This window comes from Pecten maximus, chromosome 10 (assembly GCF_902652985.1).
Source record: "Pecten maximus chromosome 10, xPecMax1.1, whole genome shotgun sequence".
NCBI lineage: Eukaryota > Metazoa > Mollusca > Bivalvia > Pectinida > Pectinidae > Pecten > Pecten maximus.
Genome location: NC_047024.1, coordinates 8616374 through 8637789, shown reverse-complemented (window position 1 = coordinate 8637789; position 21416 = coordinate 8616374). Strand labels below are relative to the sequence as shown.

Sequence of the window (21416 nt, the reverse complement as noted above, 5' to 3'; positions counted from 1 at the left end):
ATTCAAAAATGAAGTCGCATTACAGCGCTGACAAAGATTTTCTATAAATAGTAACGGTGACATTGGCCTTGACCTTGGCGCCCTAAAACACGAACTCGTTCGAGGTATTCCCATGCTGGACCCATATATGAAGTTTGGTCAGGATCCGTCCAGAAATGAAGTTGCAAGAGTGCTGACAAAGATTTTCTATAAATAGTAACGGTGACCTTGACCTTGACCTTTGCACCCTGAAACACGAACTCATTCGAGGTATTCCCATGCTGGACCCATATATGAAGTTTGGTCAGAATCCGTTCAAAAATGAAGTCGCAAGAGCGCTGACAAAAAGTGAACATACGTATGTACGTACTTACGTACGAACGGAACGCTATATCTCATATAATAACTCATCTTTCAGTAAAATAATGATTATCGACCAATAAATCATGTTTTATTGAAGGCATCTTTTCATCTCAACTTTTTATTTGTCATCAGTCATGATACAGCTTTATTACAACAGAAATCTTCCCACATATCAGATACTGATTATAAAGAACTGCTTCCAAGGATGAAGATTTTGAGTTTGGTTTAGATTAACATCCAATTTTAACAGAATAAGGTCATTTCTGCAATGATGAAGAATGTATCGAGTTATTGGAACATCATTTACATGTAGTAGTAACAACACATGAGTTAAATTGTCCCTATAAATTTGTGTACATACATCATCTACTGATCATGGTAAAACAAATCTTATTTTACAAGACAAATTCATATTTATAAGCCATTCTAGCTAAAACATAACCATTTACCAGACACACAGTTGAGTGTACACAGCAGTGCCGAGAATCAGCTTCAAAATTTGGGTTTAGTCAACAATTCTGTGATATACTATTGTTGTACTGGTGATATGTATACAGTAAATATTGTGTACATCATAGACTGAGAGATACAGATCAATAGAGGCGAGGTGGGGTGAGGGTGGTGACCTGGAGGAGATTGGTCCAGTCTCCCAAGTAATGACAAGATGGCAGTCTGGCAGGCCATGTCTGAGTGTAACTACTGCTGGCCATCTAGGACATCACAGACCAAGTATAGTCAACTTGATATCACACATAAGGGTGTCACAGACCAAGTATTGTCAACTTGATATCATACACAAAGGTGTCATAGACCAAGTATAGTCAACTTGATATCATACACAAAGGTGTCATAGACCAAGTATAGTCAACTTGATATCACACACAAGGGTGTCACAGACCAAGTATAGTCAACTTGATATCACACACAAAGGTGTCATAGACCAAGTATAGTCAACTTGATATCACACACAAAGGTGTCACAGACCAAGTATTGGCAACTTGATATCATACACAAAGGTGTCATAGACCAAGTATAGTCAACTTGATATCACACACAAGGGTGTCACAGACCAAGTATAGTCAACTTGATATCATACACAAAGGTGTCACAGACCAAGTATTGTCAACTTGATATCATACACAAAGGTGTCATAGACCAAGTATAGTCAACTTGATATCAAACACAAGGGTGTTACATACCAAGAGTAGCCAACTTGATATCACACACAAGGGTGTCACATACCAAGTATTGTCAACCCAATATCATACACAAGGGTGTCACATACCAAGTATTGCCAACTTGATATCACACACAAGGGTGTCACATACCAAGTATAGTCAACTTGATATCACACACAAGGGTGTCACATACCAAGTATTGTAAACTTGATATCACACACAAGGGTGTCACATACCAAGTATAGTCAACTTGATATCACACACAAGGGTGTCACATACCAAGTATTGTCAACTTGATATCACACACAAGGGTGTCACATACCAAGTATAGTCAGCTTGATATCACATACAAGGGTGTCACATACCAAGTATTGTCAACTTGATATCACACACAAGGGTGTCACAAACCAAGTATTGTCAATTCAATATCATACAAAAGGCTGTCATCACACAAGCATTGTCAACCTTTGCTTGATATATCATACACATTGTGTTACAGACCACGTAAAACTTGTACATATATACCACATTACAGCCGAGCCACAGTCTCCTACTGACTGGTAGTATTACTCAACACAACTTTTGCTGCAGTGTATACTAATATCTAACAATCATTAAGAGATTTCTAGTAGTTTAAGGTGTTATCTTATAGTGAGTTAGACTGCAAATACATTCAATGCCAAGCCCCTGTGATGGATAGTGAACTCAAACCCTCCTTTGTAACATGATCAACTGTGGTGGTCAGACTTATCAGGAAATCTCATCTAAGTCAAAAGATATTTATACTCACAAATTTTGGAAAATCTGGACAGACATGTTACATAAAAAGTTTTTATTTCAATTTTATAACTGTATTCTACAGTAGGAGTTATGGTATTGTGTATCATTGAAGCATGGAGGAAGAAAGCAACACAGAATTTGAGAGAAAAGCAATTTCTATCAAATAGCACAAAGGATTCCTGACAATAGTATGGGAGTTCTGAGACTGAAGACATCTTCTCCCATGTTGTCTGATGTCTTGGTCGGCTCCACAAGCCTACTTCTTCATTACAAAGGCTATATTTCTAAAGCAATTTCAGACAATAGAAACTTTAAACTTGTTTTAATACAGCCTATTTTACATTGACATTTCAGGAAATCTTTCCAGTACTTGGTAATAGGTGCTAGTTTCTACAGACAATTTACATGTTGAACAACCAATGAATCTCCTTTTTATCTGGAAACATAACAGAATCTTCTACACAATACATGGTGATTGTGTAACAGCACCGTTAAAGATGTACGATGATACAAACTCTAACCGTACAATCTCATTTGGAGACATATGCCATTACCTAGGATTGGTAGACAATGTGGGAGGAACTAGCCCAGTACAAGTGGACACAGTGAGATTAGTTTTTCCTCAGTGACATATTATCATAGTGTTGTTTGATGGTACAGGGAATTGAAGGATTCACCAACACAAGTAGGCTCTAAAGGTGTCAGAGGAAGGAAGGAAGATGGAAATGATACATTTGGATATAGAGAAAGAAGGAGAAGAAAACTGTTACAAGTTCTGATGGAAGAGTCTACACAATGTGGCCATGCAAATATTTAGAATAAGATACATCCAGGCTTGGACAACATATGGGTAACTAGAGATGAGGGATATCGGCTCCAACCATTGAATGATCTTTATTGGCTCTATGTAAGCCTGATCTTTTCTATGATTTTTCCTGATTTCTTCTTTTCCTCTTAATAATTTGATAACAAGGAAAACCTTGATATGAAATCTAGTATAAAGAATTTTCTGAGAAATAGAGACAGCAAACTGAAAATCTAAAACTGGTGGGCTAAAACTTCCCTTCCAAGGACATATAAACAGGAAGAAAATTGTATAAATACTTATAGGGAAGAGCCTGTGGAAAGATATGAGGCAGAGCCTGTGGAAAGATATGAGGCAGAGCCTGTGGAAAGATATGAGGCAAGACAAATGGGCAGGTTTAATAGGAATTTATAATTGGTGAAGGGAGACAGGATTAAGGCAGCTAGAGACAGGAACACAACAAACCACATTTATCATGAAGTTTTGTATAAAATATACCACCTTGAATAATAAGGTTGAATTTTGGTCGTAACAGTTCAAGGTCCTATCAACTTTTATGTCATTTAAGGACAGCAGGTTGAACATGTATGTTCCTATTTCAAACTATAAATCTTCCTGAAAAATTCACATAAACTTAATTATAGATAACATATATAAGTAGTCAGCCACACAATACTTGTATACCTATGTAGTAAAATTACTAAGTAACAGGGCAAGTCTACAAAAATAAACCAGCTAATATAATGTTGAATTGTCCAAGAAATGCATGCTGGTGGCCTGTAGTGTATTAGTAACACCTCTTAGACTCCAGACAGGTAACAAGTCTGTCTTGTTTTTAATCAAATTTGACAATAACAGGTCCATTCATACAGTTTTTGCCAGCTTGCAATAAATAAGATTTTGCGCAAAACATTTTTTACCGATTTGAATTAATTTTTAATTCACTAACAAATTACAGGAGAAGATTGAACGACCAAAATTTTTACTGAAATTTTTATTTTTTTGTCACAAAACAAATATTCCATAAAACAAAGTCTAGACCCCAACCAATCCAAGCTTATATCTTTATCTTTCTCACCCCGTGTCGTAGCTATCCGCAGATTTCGGAAAACCTTTGTTGCGGATTTCGGAAAACCTTTGTTGCGTGTAGATAGTTTATAGATCTATTGCACGGTGAACTGCCTTCTATATGATTTACATCCTCCAAACATGTGTTAGTGGAGAAATTAATGTGGATTTAATTTAATTATCCATTTCAAATTCTATCTATTGTTAGCCATAGGTATACAATGTATATGCAGTTTGTAATAAACAGTGAAATATTAACATCAAACCAGACAACAAAGATTTTGAATGCTTGATAGGTCTCTGGATGTATGAGGATTTAGATTTGGATCAAATATGGATAGAATGTTTAACAAAACCTTGTTGAGATTGTCAGAAATTATCTACGTACTGCAATATTAGAGTGCCAAAAAGAAATGATAAAATAAAAAACATCAACACACACAGAACTATTACTTCCATTATTCTACGAATTTGAGGAAGTACTGTAGATTGATCTTTATATCAACTTACCTACCATTAAAACCACACTGATGAGCTGAAGATTATCTTACTTATGTTTATTATTTCAATATTAGAGACTGGGGCTTACAAAAGTTAAAACACTTTAAGGATATCTGCAGCAGTGTAACAACAAACGCTGTGTTGGCTCACAACATCCGTAGCCATATATATATTCCCAGCAGGACAGCTCATTCACAGCAGAACCAACACAACAAGAAGGCCTGTATGTTATTTCTCCATTTACAACTACAACCAACATCAGTTAGGGGGAACTGCAGGTGCATCAGCCAGTCATCAAAATTGTGTCAAAACCGTCCAAACAGTTCCACAATTAATTGAACAGTTTCTCTTCAAAGGGCCAAACACATTGCTGACAATTAGCACAAGCAGGCCTGTTTCGAGTAGTGCCTACTGACAAACAGGGATTAGAAGTCAATTTACATATCTTCTACACAATTGTGTCCCATGACAAATCACTAGTGTAAATGCACCTTGCTGTCAAGTTGGAGAGCAAGTTATCACAAACATATTAACCTCATTCAAACGATCCTCACGTTTCTCTGATAATAACTTCTTACATTTCTAGCCTTTTTAACAATCATAACTTAGACACCATTAAAACGCTGAAATCAGATTTATATTCTCAGTAAATAATGGGAGATACTTTTCAGAACTACCCCAGTAAAAATAATTTAATTCAATAAACAACAGTTTCTTCACTATTTAATCAGTTCAGGATAACTAATTCTAATATAATAACGTTCATCAACAACAAACTTCTTGGCAGGTGGCCCTTGCTGTTCGTGTAACTGGGGATACTAGAGCAATCCAAACAGACAATCTAACGCCAATATAACCTCATTTCTTTCACCATCTCTTGTGAAACTCTGACAGGGAAGTACATCCTTGATACAATTCATTTCTCATCCGTTCAATTACCGGTAGCACTCCGATCCTCCGCTGCAACAAGGCTGTGCATGAATGAAGCAAAAGTGTTTTAAGCAAAAATCAATACTAATAACCTTGAGTCCTTAGGAGGCAATCATGATGAGTCGTTTCACTGGGGACGTCTTTTTTCTATCGTTTTGCCACTCATTGTTTCTGAAATGATATACAGGCTACTGGTGTTTTGTTCCACAGGATGGACTGAGCTACTGCTATGTTAACATAATATTGAATTAGAGGCATAACAGAATTGACTATCTCTAAAATACTGAATCTGACATAGCAATATAATTTCCAGTTTGCTAGAAATTATTCTGGTAGCTTAATTCCTGAGGACTTAAATCTCAAACGATGAAAATAAAACTGCAAGCCTAGGATGTTAAGTGAATTATTATGAAATCATAGGAAGCTAAGTATAAAATGTAACAACACATTGAATTAGTAATCGAAAGTCCAATGGTTTTTCATAAATCTAACTGTTCTATCTTCCAGCATTAGTTAACAATGCATACTATTGAGATTTATTGTAAAACAGGGGACAAGGGAATAACTGAAATTTAATGAGTGACTTCTGAAACAGTCCTTAGTTTAACTTATTGCCTGACTTCTAAAACAGTCTTTAGTTTAACTTAATGCCCGACTTCTGAAACAGTCCTTAGTTTAACTTATTGCCCGACTTCTAAAACAGTCTTTAGTTTAACTTATTGCCCGACTTCTGAAACAGTCCTTAGTTTAACTTATTGCCCGACTTCTAAAACAGTCTTTAGTTTAACTTATTGCCCGACTTCTGAAACAGTCCTTAGTTTAACTTATTGCCCGACTTCTAAAACAGTCTTTAGTTTAACTTAATGCCCGACTTCTGAAACAGTCTTTAGTTTAAATTAGTGCCTGACCTCTGAAACAGTCTTTAGTCCTGACTTCTGAAATATACTTTAGTTTAACTTAGCACTTCTGAAACAGTCTTTAGTCTAACTTAGTGCCCAACTTCTGAAACAGTCTTTAGTCTAACTTAGTGCCTGACTTCTAAAACAGTCTTTAGTTTAACTTAGTGCCTGACTTCTAAGATAGCCTTTACTTTTGCTTAGTGCCTCTTTATTGACTAACTTCTAAAACAGTCCTTAGTTTAAGTAACCGTGCCACTGCGGACTTCAGAAAGTCTTAAGTTAAACTTAGTACATCTTTTCTGAAACAGACCTTAGTTTAACTTAAACAGTCAGCAATTTGGTTACACATGTATGTTAAAGAATCTGCTAGAAAGTAAATTATTAAATGATAGAGAGAACAGGGAGAAGTGACCTATCAGGAGATGATAAGGGTGATAGAAACCATGGTAACAATATTATAATATGAAAATATTTCAGTGAAAATACACAAATTTTACAATTATTACAAATCTCCTGTACCGTGAATGAATAATTAAAACTAGTGATTAATACAAATGATATGATGCTTAGATAGTCATAACCATTCAACTGCTTTAGATTACTATTGTTTACAAGTGGGAAAATAAAATATATCATATATAGCTAAAAAGGAGGAGTCCCAAACTGATGAATGCATTCTAGGAAGTGTTTACAGATGAGAATACTAATCATACATACTAGCTAATGTTTACAGGTGAGAATACTAAACATACATACAAGATTGTGTTTACAGGTGAGAATACTAAACCTACATACAAGATTGTGTTTACAGGTGAGAATACTAACCATACACATTAGTTAAAGTTTACAGGTGAGAATACTAATCTTACATACTACATGTAGTTGGTGTTTACAGGTGAGAATACTAATCTTACATACTAGTTGGTGTTAACAGGTAAGAATACTAAACATGTACTAGCTAATGTTTACAGTTGAGAATCATACAAGATGGTATTTACAGGTGAGAATAATAAAAATACATACTAGTTGGAGTTTACAGGCGAGAATCATACTAGTTGGAGTTTACAGGCGAGAATCATACTAGTTGGTGTTTACAGGCGAGAATCATACTAGTTGGTGTTTACAGGTGAGAATCATACTAGTTGGTGTTTACAGGCGAGAATCATACTAGTTGGTGTTTACAGGCGAGAATCATACTAGTTGGAGTTTACAGGCGAGAATCATACTAGTTGGAGTTTACAGGCGAGAATCATACTAGTTGGTGTTTACAGGCGAGAATCATACTAGTTGGTGTTTACAGGCGAGAATCATACTAGTTGGTGTTTACAGGCGAGAATCATACTAGTTGGTGTTTACAGGCGAGAATCATACTAGTTGGAGTTTACAGGCGAGAATCATACTAGTTGGAGTTTACAGGCGAGAATCATACTAGTTGGTGTTTACAGGCGAGAATCATACTAGTTGGAGTTTACAGGCGAGAATCATACTAGTTGGTGTTTACAGGCGAGAATCATACTAGTTGGAGTTTACAGGCGAGAATCATACTAGTTGGTGTTTACAGGTGAGAATAATAAAAATACATACTAGTTGGAGTTTACAGGCGAGAATCATACTAGTTGGTGTTTACAGGTGAGAATCATACTAGTTGGTGTTTACAGGCGAGAATCATACTAGTTGGAGTTTACAGGCGAGAATCATACTAGTTGGTGTTTACAGGCGAGAATCATACTAGTTGGAGTTTACAGGCGAGAATCATACTAGTTGGTGTTTACAGGTGAGAATAATAAAAATACATACTAGTTGGAGTTTACAGGTGAGAATCATACTAGTTGGTGTTTACAGGTGAGAATCATACTAGTTGGTGTTTACAGGCGAGAATACTAACCACAACCAGTCACAAACTTTAGATGTACTGTCTTACTCTCAATCACAAACCTTGACCAAATCAATACCATAACAAAAGTGTGATCTGCACACAACTTGTCTTTTGTATACATCATGTGTCTAATATTGAAGATATTTTACATCTATTGTCCAAATATTGATCATCTGACAGACTGTTACCCGACCATCCTCACACAACGACAAAACAGCCACCTTCACAACACAGGAATCTAGATTGAAATTTAACTGTTTTCCATGGGAGATGTTGAGGTATTCTGTGCTGTTTACATACAATTATAATTCATTGGTAATTAATAAGTGTACGGGACCCACAGGTAAATCAGACAGTGTCTAGCTAGTCTATTAAACATAGCTAAGTCACTAGAGTGTTTTATCTTCCTCAAAACAACTGACCTAGTTAATTCACAGGTAATATTCACCACCTAGTACACAACTGTGAAGAACATTCTAGCGATTATATACCTGTTGTTAACACATTTTTTATTTCCTTTATAATTTTCAATTGTGCCTCATAATCCACATCCTTGGCAGTCAAGTTCTGTCAATCAAATTCTACCTGTGTAATGTACCTGTACATTTTACCTGTAGAGGAGGAACTTGTGTGATGTTGGGATGACCTAAATACATATATCTGTCTGACACTTTCAACTACACTTATAACATCATCAACAGAGGATAAATAATAACAGCAGCTCACACAAGTCTTCCCTAATGTCACCTTACACTTGGCTAAACTGTGTCACATTAATATCTCGGACCTTGTCTGTAAAGTCATTTTGTCAGATTCTGTTGTGTTTTAGTGCACATTTTCTCAGAACAGACAAATAGACATATGGTGTTGACGAGGTTGAATAGTTTGTGTAAAATGTATTATTTAATTAACTCTTTATAATTCACAAAAACTTTATTTAAGAGATCTGTACACAGGGATGTTCAGGTACAGTATAACTTTTATACCCGACAATTGCAGTTGTACAAGTCACCTACAGTTACATCTATCAACTACAGGTGTACATATCACCTACAGTTACACCTATCAACTACAGGTGTACAAATCACCTAGAGTTATTCCTATCAACTACAGGTGTACAAATCACCTAGAGTTACTCCTATTAACTACAGGTGTACAAATCACCTAGAGTTACTCATATCAACTACAGGTGTACATATCACCCACAATTACACCTATCAACTACAGGTGTACAAATCACCTACAGTTACTCCTATCAACTACAGGTGTACAAATCACCTACAGTTACTCCTATCAACTACAGGTGTACATATCACCTACAGTTACACCTTTCACCTACAGTTACACCTATCAACTACAGGTGTACATATCACCTACAGTTACACCTATCAACTACAGGTGTACATATCACCTACAGTTACACCTATCAACTACAGGTGTACATATCACCTACAGTTACACCTATCAACTATACAGGTGTACAGATCACCTACAGTCACTTAAGAATCTGGTGCAGCCTCAAAGAATCATCAAACAATCTTTCTATGAAGCTTTTGCACACTGCCAAAATAAATCTTTTATTGATTACACTTTTTATGATGTCGTTATCTTGAAAATCTACTGCTGGTATTATATAATATATTGTTGCTTTTGCAATGTCATTGCTGATTTGGCCAGGTAAGAATGTGAGGAAGTCAATCATTAGTAAGTAGGGGAAATTCTACCCTCAGGTGTAGAATCTAGGCTCAGAACACCTAGGTAAATAATAAACATACATATATCTGTAATTGCAAATGTAAACTCTATCATTTGTTTACAATAATTGCAAAACAAGTTATATCAACATATATTTATCACTCAATCTTGTTGGCCCGGATGGAAGCTTACGAGTGGTCTCAATGTGATAGGAAACAAGAGTGTCCAGTAATTTGGCAGGTGACCCCCCATACCTTTTCATGTTGATTGGGGAATCAAACCCAAGCCGCCTAGGTAAGTGTGTTACCACTGTGCCACCCGATCATCCCAAGTATATCACAACAACAAACACCACAGGAAAGTTGGCTAGTGTTGATAGTGAAAGTGCATAAATGAATCTAAATAACTCAAAGACAAGAAAAAAACGCAGAAAATAAACATACAATATAAACAGTATGAAACATTGGCTGGCAGGTAACAGACCATAACCAGAAACAAAAAGTCACTCTACATCTATCATAGAATACATGTATATTATATCAGGTTTACATTGAGTACAATGTAATGATCAAACTCAACACCTACTTAAATTGCATTAATTATATTCCTCAAATAATAGACAAGCATTCCAACGTACAGTCCACAAACTTACTATACTATTACAATAAAATGGATGAGTAAACAGGCATTACATCGGTGTATTTTGAATAACAAACAACTGCCCCCCTGGGTACCCCCCCATGATCAGCCGCTATGATGAGGTTGAACAGCATACCATGTGTAGCCAAGGTGTACAATGCAAACATAAATGGGACACCTCACGATCAAACAAAGCGCTCTTCAAATACTTCACACAATACCAGGTATGGTGAGTACACCGGCTGTGGGGACAGACGCCTGATAGATGTGTGTATACCACCCTGACACACCCCGGCTCTAGCACCACCACCCAGTCATACACCAACACTAGAACCGCCACCCAGTCATACACCAACACTAGCATCACCACCCTGTCATACACCAACACTAGAACCGCCACCCAGTCATACACCAACACTAGAACCGCCACCCAGTCATACACCAACACTAGAACCGCCACCCAGTCACACACCAACACTAGCACCACACCCAGTCATACACCAACACTAGAACCGCCAGCCAGTCATACACCAACACTAGCACCACACCCAGTCATACACCAACACTAGAACCGCCAGCCAGTCATACACCAACACTAGAACCGCCACCCAGTCATACACCAACACTAGAACCGCCACCCTGTCATACACCAACACTAGAACCGCCACCCAGTCATACACCAACACTAGAACCGCCACCCAGTCATACACCAACACTAGCACCACCACCCAGTCATACACCAACACTAGCACCACCACCCTGTCATACACCAACACTAGCACCACCACCCAGTCATACACCAACACTAGCACCACCACCCTGTCATACACCAACACTAGCACCACCACCCAGTCATACACCAACATTAGCATCACCAGCCAGTCATACACCAACACTAGAACCGCCAGCCAGTCATACACCAACACTAGCACCACCACTCAGTCATACACCAACACTAGAACCGCCACCAAGTCATACACCAACACAAGAACCGCCAGCCAGTCATACACCAACACTAGCACCACCACTCAGTCATACACCAACACTAGAACCGCCAGCCAGTCATACACCAACACTAGCACCACCACTCAGTCATACACCAACACTAGAACCGCCAGCCAGTCATACATCAACACTAGCACCACCACTCAGTCATACACCAACACTAGAACCGCCACCCAGTCATACACCAACACTAGCACCACCACTCAGTCATACACCAACACTAGAACCGCCACCCAATCATACAGCAACACTAGAACCACCACCCAGTCATACACCAACACTAGAACCGCCAGCCAGTCATACACCAACACTAGCACCACCACTCAGTCATACACCAACACTAGAACCGCCAGCCAGTCATACACCAACACTAGCACCACCACTCAGTCATACACCAACACTAGAACCGCCACCCAATCATACAGCAACACTAGAACCACCACTCAGTCATACACCAACACTAGCACCGCCACCCAGTCATACACCAACACTAGCACCACCACCCAGTCATACACCAACACTAGAACCGCCACCCTGTCATACACCAACACTAGAACCGCCAGCCAGTCATACACCAACACTAGAACCGCCACCCAGTCATACACCAACACTAGCACCACCACCCAGTCATACACCAACACTAGCACCACCACCCAGTCATACACCAACACTAGCACCACCACTCAGTCATACACCAACACTAGAACCGCCAGCCAGTCATACACTAACACTAGCACCACCACTCAGTCATACACCAACACTAGAACCGCCACCCAGTCATACACCAACACTAGAACCGCCACCCAGTCATACACCAACACTAGCACCACCACCCAGTCATACACCAACACTAGCACCACCACCCAGTCATACACCAACACTAGCACCACCACCCTGTCATACACCAACACTAGAACCGCCACCCAGTCATAGACCAACACTAGAACCGCCACCCAGTCATACACCAACACTAGCACCACACCCAGTCATACACCAACACTAGAACCGCCACCCAGTCATACACCAACACTAGCACCACCCCCTAGTCATACTCCAACACTAGAACCGCCACCCAGTCATACACCAACACTAACACCACCACTCAGTCATACACCAACACTAGCACTGCCACCCAGTCATACACCAACACTAGCACCACCACCCAGTCATACATCAACACTAGCACCACCATCCTGTCATACACCAACACTAGAACCGCCACCCAGTCATAGACCAACACTAGAACCGCCACCCAGTCATACACCAACACTAGCACCACACCCAGTCATACACCAACACTAGAACCGCCACCCAGTCATACACCAACACTAGCACCACCCCCTAGTCATACTCCAACACTAGAACCGCCACCCAGTCATACACCAACACTAACACCACCACTCAGTCATACACCAACACTAGCACTGCCACCCAGTCATACACCAACACTAGCACCACCACCCAGTCATACATCAACACTAGCACCACCACCCTGTCATACACCAACACTAGAACCGCCACCCAGTCATAGACCAACACTAGAACCGCCACCCAGTCATAGACCAACACTAGAACCGCCACCCAGTCATACACCAACACTAGCACCACACCCAGTCATACACCAACACTAGAACCGCAACCCAGTCATACACCAACACTAGCACCACCACCCAGTCACACACCAACACTAGCACCACCACCCAGTCATACACCAACACTAGCACCACTGTCTAGTCATACACCAACACTAGCACTGCCACCCAGTCATACACCAACACTAGCACCGCCACCCAGTCATACACCAACACTAGCACCACACCCAGTCATACACCAACACTAGAACCGCCACCCAGTCATACACCAACACTAGCACTGCCACCCAGTCATACACCAACACTAGCACCACCACCCAGTCATACACCAACACTAGCACCACTGTCTAGTCATACACCAACACTAGCACCACCACCCAGTCATACACAAACACTACCACCACCACCAAGTCCCACCCAAGCATTACCACCACCACTCAGTCAAACCCCAACACTAAGGCACCAGTACCCTATTTTGTTCCAATATTCCAGGTATTGGTCTCTGTATTTGTTAAGCCAGCCAAACACACACTTATACATAATGATTTCTTCATTGTGTCACACAAAACAGAGATATTTAATTCGATCTTGATACAGTGGTATGGAAATCGCCTTGTGTGTAGTATAAATAACTTTTACATCTGATCATTATTAAAAGTGTGATTCATGGTCACCACAAATATGTGTGTAAAGGACACAAGTAGCACCTATTACACATCTAATACACAGCAAACATACCAAATTTACATGTACAGTTATTTATGAGAACATTACCTCTTGGAGTTACCTCCCTTGGAACTTAAAAACTGTTGGGTGCTGCCTTCACATTTTGCTGGTTATAAATCCCAGTAATGGTGATAGAATATTCACAGTATAGAGTGGGCCACTTGAACCCTCCAGGGGGGTATGGACATGTCCCTAGTCCACAATATTAAACACCCCAAACACTTGGCCATTCAGATCAAACCATTCAGCTTCATACCAGGCTTTACCTGTAGGGTGACCTCTTGACCTCTCCATAATTTATCAATTTTGACTGAAGCTTACTTCCTGTGATCTCAGAGGAGCAGAAGACACATCCAAAGGTTATCAGACGCCCTAGAAATCCTGTCCTCCATTCTCAGCAAGAGTAGGTCTATCAGTCGATTTACTATAATATTGAAGAAACCCAAACAAAGAAAGTACATGTGTATAGGCTAAGTATAGATACTGTGACAGGCCATTGTGTATCCAGCCTAAGGTGACGGACTCTATACTAAAACCTCAGGTGAAAGATTTCACCTACTACTGGGGCTGTACATTCCTAGGGGAAATAACTGCGGTTTTTAAACAGCAAAGGAAGGTCTTTCCTTGCACCAAGTCACATGGTTAGGTGAAGACTAAATAAAAATGGTAGTTCATTACATCACAAAAACAAACCTGTTGACCTTTTATCTCCATGTGTCTATTCATACTGAGATTAAAAATAGGGAAGGCCTGGTGGGGTCTGATTCAATACAGGGTGTAAATGTACGGAGAAAGGCGGGGAGGGGGCACTTTGGGTTTGATGACTTGTAAGTGTGTGTATGATACACATGTATACCAACATGTAGCTAAGTGTGAAATACAATCCCACATATACACATCACTCCATGAGAAATCAGTCAAGTTGGAAGTAAAGCTCCAAACCCTACCAGTTGAAAAAAAAAAAAAAAAACTGAGTGAGAAATTTGACCCGTCTGCAATAGAAACTCCTCACTGGCAAACTGGAGGACCACAAAGGGTTTAAGATGCATGGCAAATTTAACCACTTAAATCAGCAAATTTGTTCAGTAAATAACCAAATTATAGAAATCTAATCCATCAGCTGTCCGATGGTATAGACTTTAATTCAAGAACAAAAAACTGTTCAGAGGCACAATTTACCGGATCTGAAAATTAAGTGAAAATTGATTATTTGATTATTTTGAAAACAGTTGATCAGTACCAGCAAGGTTTTTTAAGGTAAGCCCTAGCTATAGGTGGGCACTAATGTTAGAGTCAGACCACAAAGGGTCTGTATGCTTGGCAAATTGAAACTGGATAAACAGGCTATAAATCTCTGGGCCCCTACAATAGATGTGTACAGGTGAGCCCTGCATGTCTCTCTTATATCTACTTAGCCCCCTTTTCAGGTCACAGCAATTCCAACTACTACAAACAATTTACTTCTTTGACATTTTGAGTCTCTATCTCTTCAAAGGCAGCACAGTCCTGGTGGCTCAGGAAAGGCGAGATATGGGCAGTGGGGGCAGCTCCCTATCACTGATATCCTATCCCGGACACAAATTGATTTACCTTGCATCCCCAATAATTACTCTGAGGAGAGCTTTTGTTTGTGACCATCCGACCTATGGGGATCCAAGGGCTTCAGTGACACAATCGGCACAGGTGCTGAGACACTCCACACAAACAACATTCTACGACCAAGGAGACATCCCCTCCTTCTCCACCTCCCAGATAGTCATCAAAGGACATGATAATCAAAAGACAATGAATAATTCAATCAACCCTTTAAAGCTTCTTCCAAATTCAAATAAATCGCTAATTTAATCTTTACAGTACACACAATTAATGAATTAGTGTTAAAACAAACAGTTTCAAACAATCTCCTTTCATTTTATATACAGAGATGTACATATACTTATAGAAATATAATTTTGAATGATTGATTAAACAAGTTCTTATTTTAAGGGTGACTTTTTAATTACCAATTAATATCCATCTATAAATGTACCCATATCTAATGTTAACAGGAGTTTAGAGGTAGAGTTTGCTGTGGCATAACACCAAAATAATAAAATTTATTAAAGTTTGTGCAATCTTATACTATCTCAGGGATACAGTGGCAGAAAAAGATCTCCATTCTTTCTCTGATGTATGTTTTCCCTATGGAATATTGGCCCATAATCATGACATTCTGTAAGTGTGACCAATGGCTAGAACTCTCTATACAGCAGTGTTGTTAATCTTGATTTGCCATACTGCCATCCATTGCAGTGGTTATACATTCAGCAGCTTGAAAAAAGGTCCTGGTCAATGAGAAGCATGATAAGATAGATGGACAGATACAGACTGACTGTCAGGACACATGGACTGACAGATGGATGGACACATGGACAGATACACAGACTGAATGTCAGGAAACATGGACAGATACACAGACTGACTGTCAGGGCACATGGACTGACAGATGGATGGTCACATGGACAGATACACAGACTGACTGTCAGGACACATGGACAGATACCCAGACTGACTGTCAGGACACACGGACAGATACACAGACTGACTGTCAGGACACATGGACTGACAGATGGATGGACACATGGACAGATACACAGACTGACTGTCAGGAAACATGGACAAATACACAGACTGACTGTCAGGACACATGGACTGACAGATGGATGGACAGATGGATGGACACATGGACAGATACACAGACTGACTGTCAGGACACATGGACAGATACACAGACTGACTGTCAGGACACATGGACAGATACACAGACTGACTGTCAGGGTACATGGACTGACAGATGGATGGACACATGGACAGATACACAGACTGACTGTCAGGACATATGGACTGACAGATGGATGGACACATGGATGGACACATGGACTGACAGATGGGTGGACACATGGACCAACAGTGTGCAAACCCACAAATTCCCTCCTGTACTAACACCACTAAACACCTTATCATAATTATAACCTGTACACTTCCTGGTAGATCAAGCGTAATTTTTTAGCATGTTTAGTAGATTTTCTTTTGCAAATCTCTATATATAGCCACAAGACCTACATCCCACTATACACCATACTAGCCCTCAGCCTCTGGACCCATCTGTCAGCATGCACACTGTGCACCCGATGTGTAATGCACATTGACAAAATACAGATACTGAACGTAGCTAGCACAAGCATTGTGCCAGTTGCTATTAAATGTCGGTACATGGTGAGGTGGTCTGTTCATATTAATGGAATTAAAGCACTACTTTGAATTAATTAGCAGTTAACATGTGTAATCTAGACACATGCATCTGTGCTGCATCACTGCTAATTCCTGATCAGTGTAATATATTAAGTCAGTGATTTAAAACAGAATGTGAGATCAGTGGCTGCTCACACCAAGTTCTCCACCAACTATCACTGTATCATAGATTTACTGTTATCATCAAACAATAACCTATTCTCTTCTCAGTTCACCTTGTTAATGAACATGTCTGTTGAGCTCAGATTATCACCTTAGCCTGGTGAACAAAATAGCCAGACTATAACTTTAATTCTAATTACTTATAGAGGAGGTGTCCAACAAATCAAGCCCAACCTTCTTAACAATGAACTGGTAAACACAGGTCTTAAAAGTGAGACAGTATCAGATTGGTATCATCTGACACTGATAGTATATCTTTAATGTAATCATTCGCAAATATAGTAATTATATTGATTGATAGACAAAAATCAGTTAATATTGAAAGACATATCAAATCAGTTGATATGACAAATCATTGAAATTGGTTTACATTCACAAACTTGAAATCAGTAGCTATGAATAGTCATTGAAATCACCCAATGAATAAATCAGTTGATAAGTATGGTTAATCATTGCAATCAGTTGATAATTATGATTAATCATTGCAATCAGTTGATAAATATGATTAATCATTGAAATCAGTTGATAAATATGATTAATCATTGAAATCAGTTGACATGATATGGACAAAATAAAATCAGTTGATATATGGCCAATCATCAAAATCTGTTTACATAGACAGACTTGAAATCAGCTGATTGGACAGACATCAAAGTCAGTATGGTAATTGATTGAAATGGACATGACATGTACATGAAAAAGCTAAATTAAAAAGAGGCTCCATTCTGTCAAGATTTTCATGTGGATTTGACAAAAATCAATAGATGGCTCTCTTTAAGCCTACACCAAGGATGTGTGGCTCATTGTGACCCACTCATGTCTATAGTCACAGATCAGGCCCTGCAGCACACAATATATTGCTCACACTGACAGCTACCATAACAACCCAACTTTACACACACCCAAACTTTACATCAGACTTGCCCCAGTAATTACCAGAATATCAATATTAATGTTACTAATCTTGAAGGTATCAGAAAGCTTTATAACAGGACTTGTCCCAGATACTGAAGTGTTGTATACCCTATAAATGTTATACGCAAACAGAAAACAGAATCAATGTTTGTGTTTATTATAACAGTAACCAAAGACAAGATTGTGGCAACAGTATATCATAACTGGATAGAAGTGGCAAGCCATAATGAGTGTTTAGGTATGGGACAGACAACCACTACAACAATCAATATCACACAAGTGTTTGCATTATTGGTACTCACAAATATGAATCTCAAGAGTATAAGTGATCTTGAATATAATCTTTACAGAGTAAATATTACACAATCAAATGAAAATACTGTCAATGGATAGAGCCATACACTGGTAACTAATGAAAATAGAAATATAATTCTGGTACTTATCAACAAATAAATTCACATTCCTGATCAATGGTTGACAAATATCGTTCTCATCATTGTTAATATTAAATATACATCAAGCCCATTGTCCCCTGGGTTGATCAAAAGTTACAGAAGTCAAAATATCTTCCATCCAACATATCCCACACCATATGTCCTATGAGATTGTCACAGGTAAATGCCTATGATTCTATAATATATCAATAATATATTTATTACATGTATATATAGGACTTATTAATATATCCACTCCATTACCTAAGAACTAAAAGTTTTGATTTCCTGGTGCAATTATACTATAGTACATATAATTAGAAAGATAGGCTGTATAAGTCCTGAGCAAATCCAGTAGATGTTGATGAAGGAAAAAGCACATGATCCCACGACTGTACATGAATACTGTAGATCTGAAGAGATGTTGTGATTAGTATTTTTTTAGTGGAATATTCCTGGCCCTGCCCGCTATCATCAACACTAGAACCAACCAACAAGTTGGCAGCCGTAAGCACCCCCATCAGACCCCTGGTGTAGAGCTTTCCATTATATCCAGACTTTGATGCAAATGACTGTGCTGAAAGGCCAACACACTTGTCTATTTAATTAATTACATACTGATGTAGATCTACCTACAGTCCCTGGTTAACTGACGTAATATTTACACATCATCCCTTGTCCATAACTGACAATGAATATCACTTCCATCACTCACATCACATGTGGTCCCAATATATCCATACTAACACCCCCCCCCCCCCCCCCCCTGCCATCAAACTAACAAATATGATATTAGCTTACAAGTTCATAACAATTCCGTCTAAACTGTTCCTCTTTTCTTCACATTACAAACCCAATTACCTCCCCTTTCCTCCATTTCCGAGTGGATGTTGATACATTGTATACCAGATTTATAGATGTACCACACATTTTATATATCAATTTTAACATGGTTAACTATAAATGTTCATCAGTAAGAACGAAAATTCTTTGTAATGATATTACTACGTGTAACAACATATATTTCAAGAAAACTCAATAAAATTTATGAAATAAACCCTGTGAAAAACATGTATCAAGACGTTTAAGAAATAATTGGTGGAACAATACACAACAGTATCAATAGAATCCAATAACCACACCAATAAAATTGTGGCTGACAATGCATGGACCAACATCAATGGAAACTGGTCTGACACTGGACCAACACCAATGAAATCTGGTCTGACAACAGACCAACAGAATGGAATCTGGTCTGACAACAGACCAACATCAATGGAATCTGGTCTGACAATGGACCAACACCAATGAAATCTGGTCTGACAACCGACCAACACCAATGGAATCTGGTCTGACAATAGACCAACACCTATGGAATCTGGTCTGACAACAGACCAACACCAATGAAATCTGGTCTGACAACAGACCAACACCAATGAAATCTAGTCTGACAACCGACCAACATCAATGGAATCTGGTCTGACAATGGACCAACATCAATGGAATCTGGTCTGAAAATGGACCAACAATGGAATCTGGCCTGACAATAGACCAACACCTATGGAATCTGGTCTGACAATAGACCAACACCAATGGAATCTGGTCTGACAATGGACCAACACCTATGGAATCTGGTCTGACAATGGACCAACACCAATGGAATCTGGTCTGACAACAGACCAACACCAATGAAATCTAGTCTGACAACAGACCAACATTAATGGAATCTGGTCTGACAATGGACCAACACCAATGGAATCTGGTCTGACAACAGACCAACAGAATGGAATCTGGTCTGACAACAGACCAACACCAATGGAATCTGGTCTGACAATGGACCAACACCAATGGAATCTGGTCTGACAATGGACCAACACCAATGGAATCTGGTCTGAAAATGGACCAACAATGGAATCTGGTCTGACAATAGACCAACACCAATGAAATCTAGTCTGACAACAGACCAACACCAATGGAATCTGGTCTCATGTTTCAATGACTATACTGCTTGATCACCAGGATGGTTCAATATCATGATGACTATACATATGCACGTTGGGTCATCCGGGTGGACTCAGAAGGATTAATTTATGATGCAACCATGTTTTAACCTCACGGATCAGACACACACCATCACACAAAGTTCTATAAATATACCTATAACATCCCTAGCAACAATACCATACAAATCTTATTGGAGTTCCTTGGAAAAAATTAGAATAACAATAGAATTTTTGCGATTTTTTTTTTTTTTTTTGCTGCTATGGATATATGCACCTACAAAAACACGCAAAAATTCACCCGCAAAAACAACCGAATTATACAGTATATTGTGTTAAGGTGAGGGCATCAGTAAACACCAACATACTGATAAAGGTGTGTCCTGTCCCAGAAGTTGCATATAAATATATATAGTTATCAACGTGTCTACGAACCCTGGCATTTCAGTCCTAGGGAGCAAAGATACAGACAAAAAGGATTTTCACTTTCAACAATAACTACAGCACATTGGAACCCCTCAACAGCAAGCATTGGCAAACACTTCCCCCATGTGATAAGCTCTCCACTAAATCATTAA

The 21416-nt window shown here is 39.0% G+C and overlaps 2 protein-coding genes across 2 annotated transcripts in view; one reads left to right on the top strand and one right to left on the bottom strand.

Annotated features, from left to right (window-relative positions):
- LOC117335458 (collagen alpha-2(I) chain-like) overlaps positions 1-21416 on the bottom strand; it is a 101586-nt gene that overhangs the window by 45773 nt on the left and 34397 nt on the right.
- LOC117335974 (proline-rich extensin-like protein EPR1) lies at positions 1007-12721 on the top strand. The gene is made up of 3 exons (XM_033896271.1): positions 1007-1071; positions 3411-3500; positions 11224-12721. Exons 1-3 carry the CDS (start codon positions 1007-1009, stop codon positions 12719-12721), a joined length of 1653 nt encoding a protein of 550 aa, XP_033752162.1.

Excerpts from the sequence above, each read along its gene's own strand:
- LOC117335974 (XM_033896271.1), top strand. The coding sequence starts at position 1,007 with ATGGCAGTCTGGCAGGCCATGTCTGAGTGTAACTACTGCTGGCCATCT. Across the intron at positions 1,072-3,410 it reads TCTAGGACATCACAGACCAA|GGAAGAGCCTGTGGAAAGAT; the intron begins GTATAGTCAACT and ends AAATACTTATAG. Across the intron at positions 3,501-11,223 it reads GAGGCAAGACAAATGGGCAG|AACCGCCAGCCAGTCATACA; the intron begins GTTTAATAGGAA and ends CACCAACACTAG.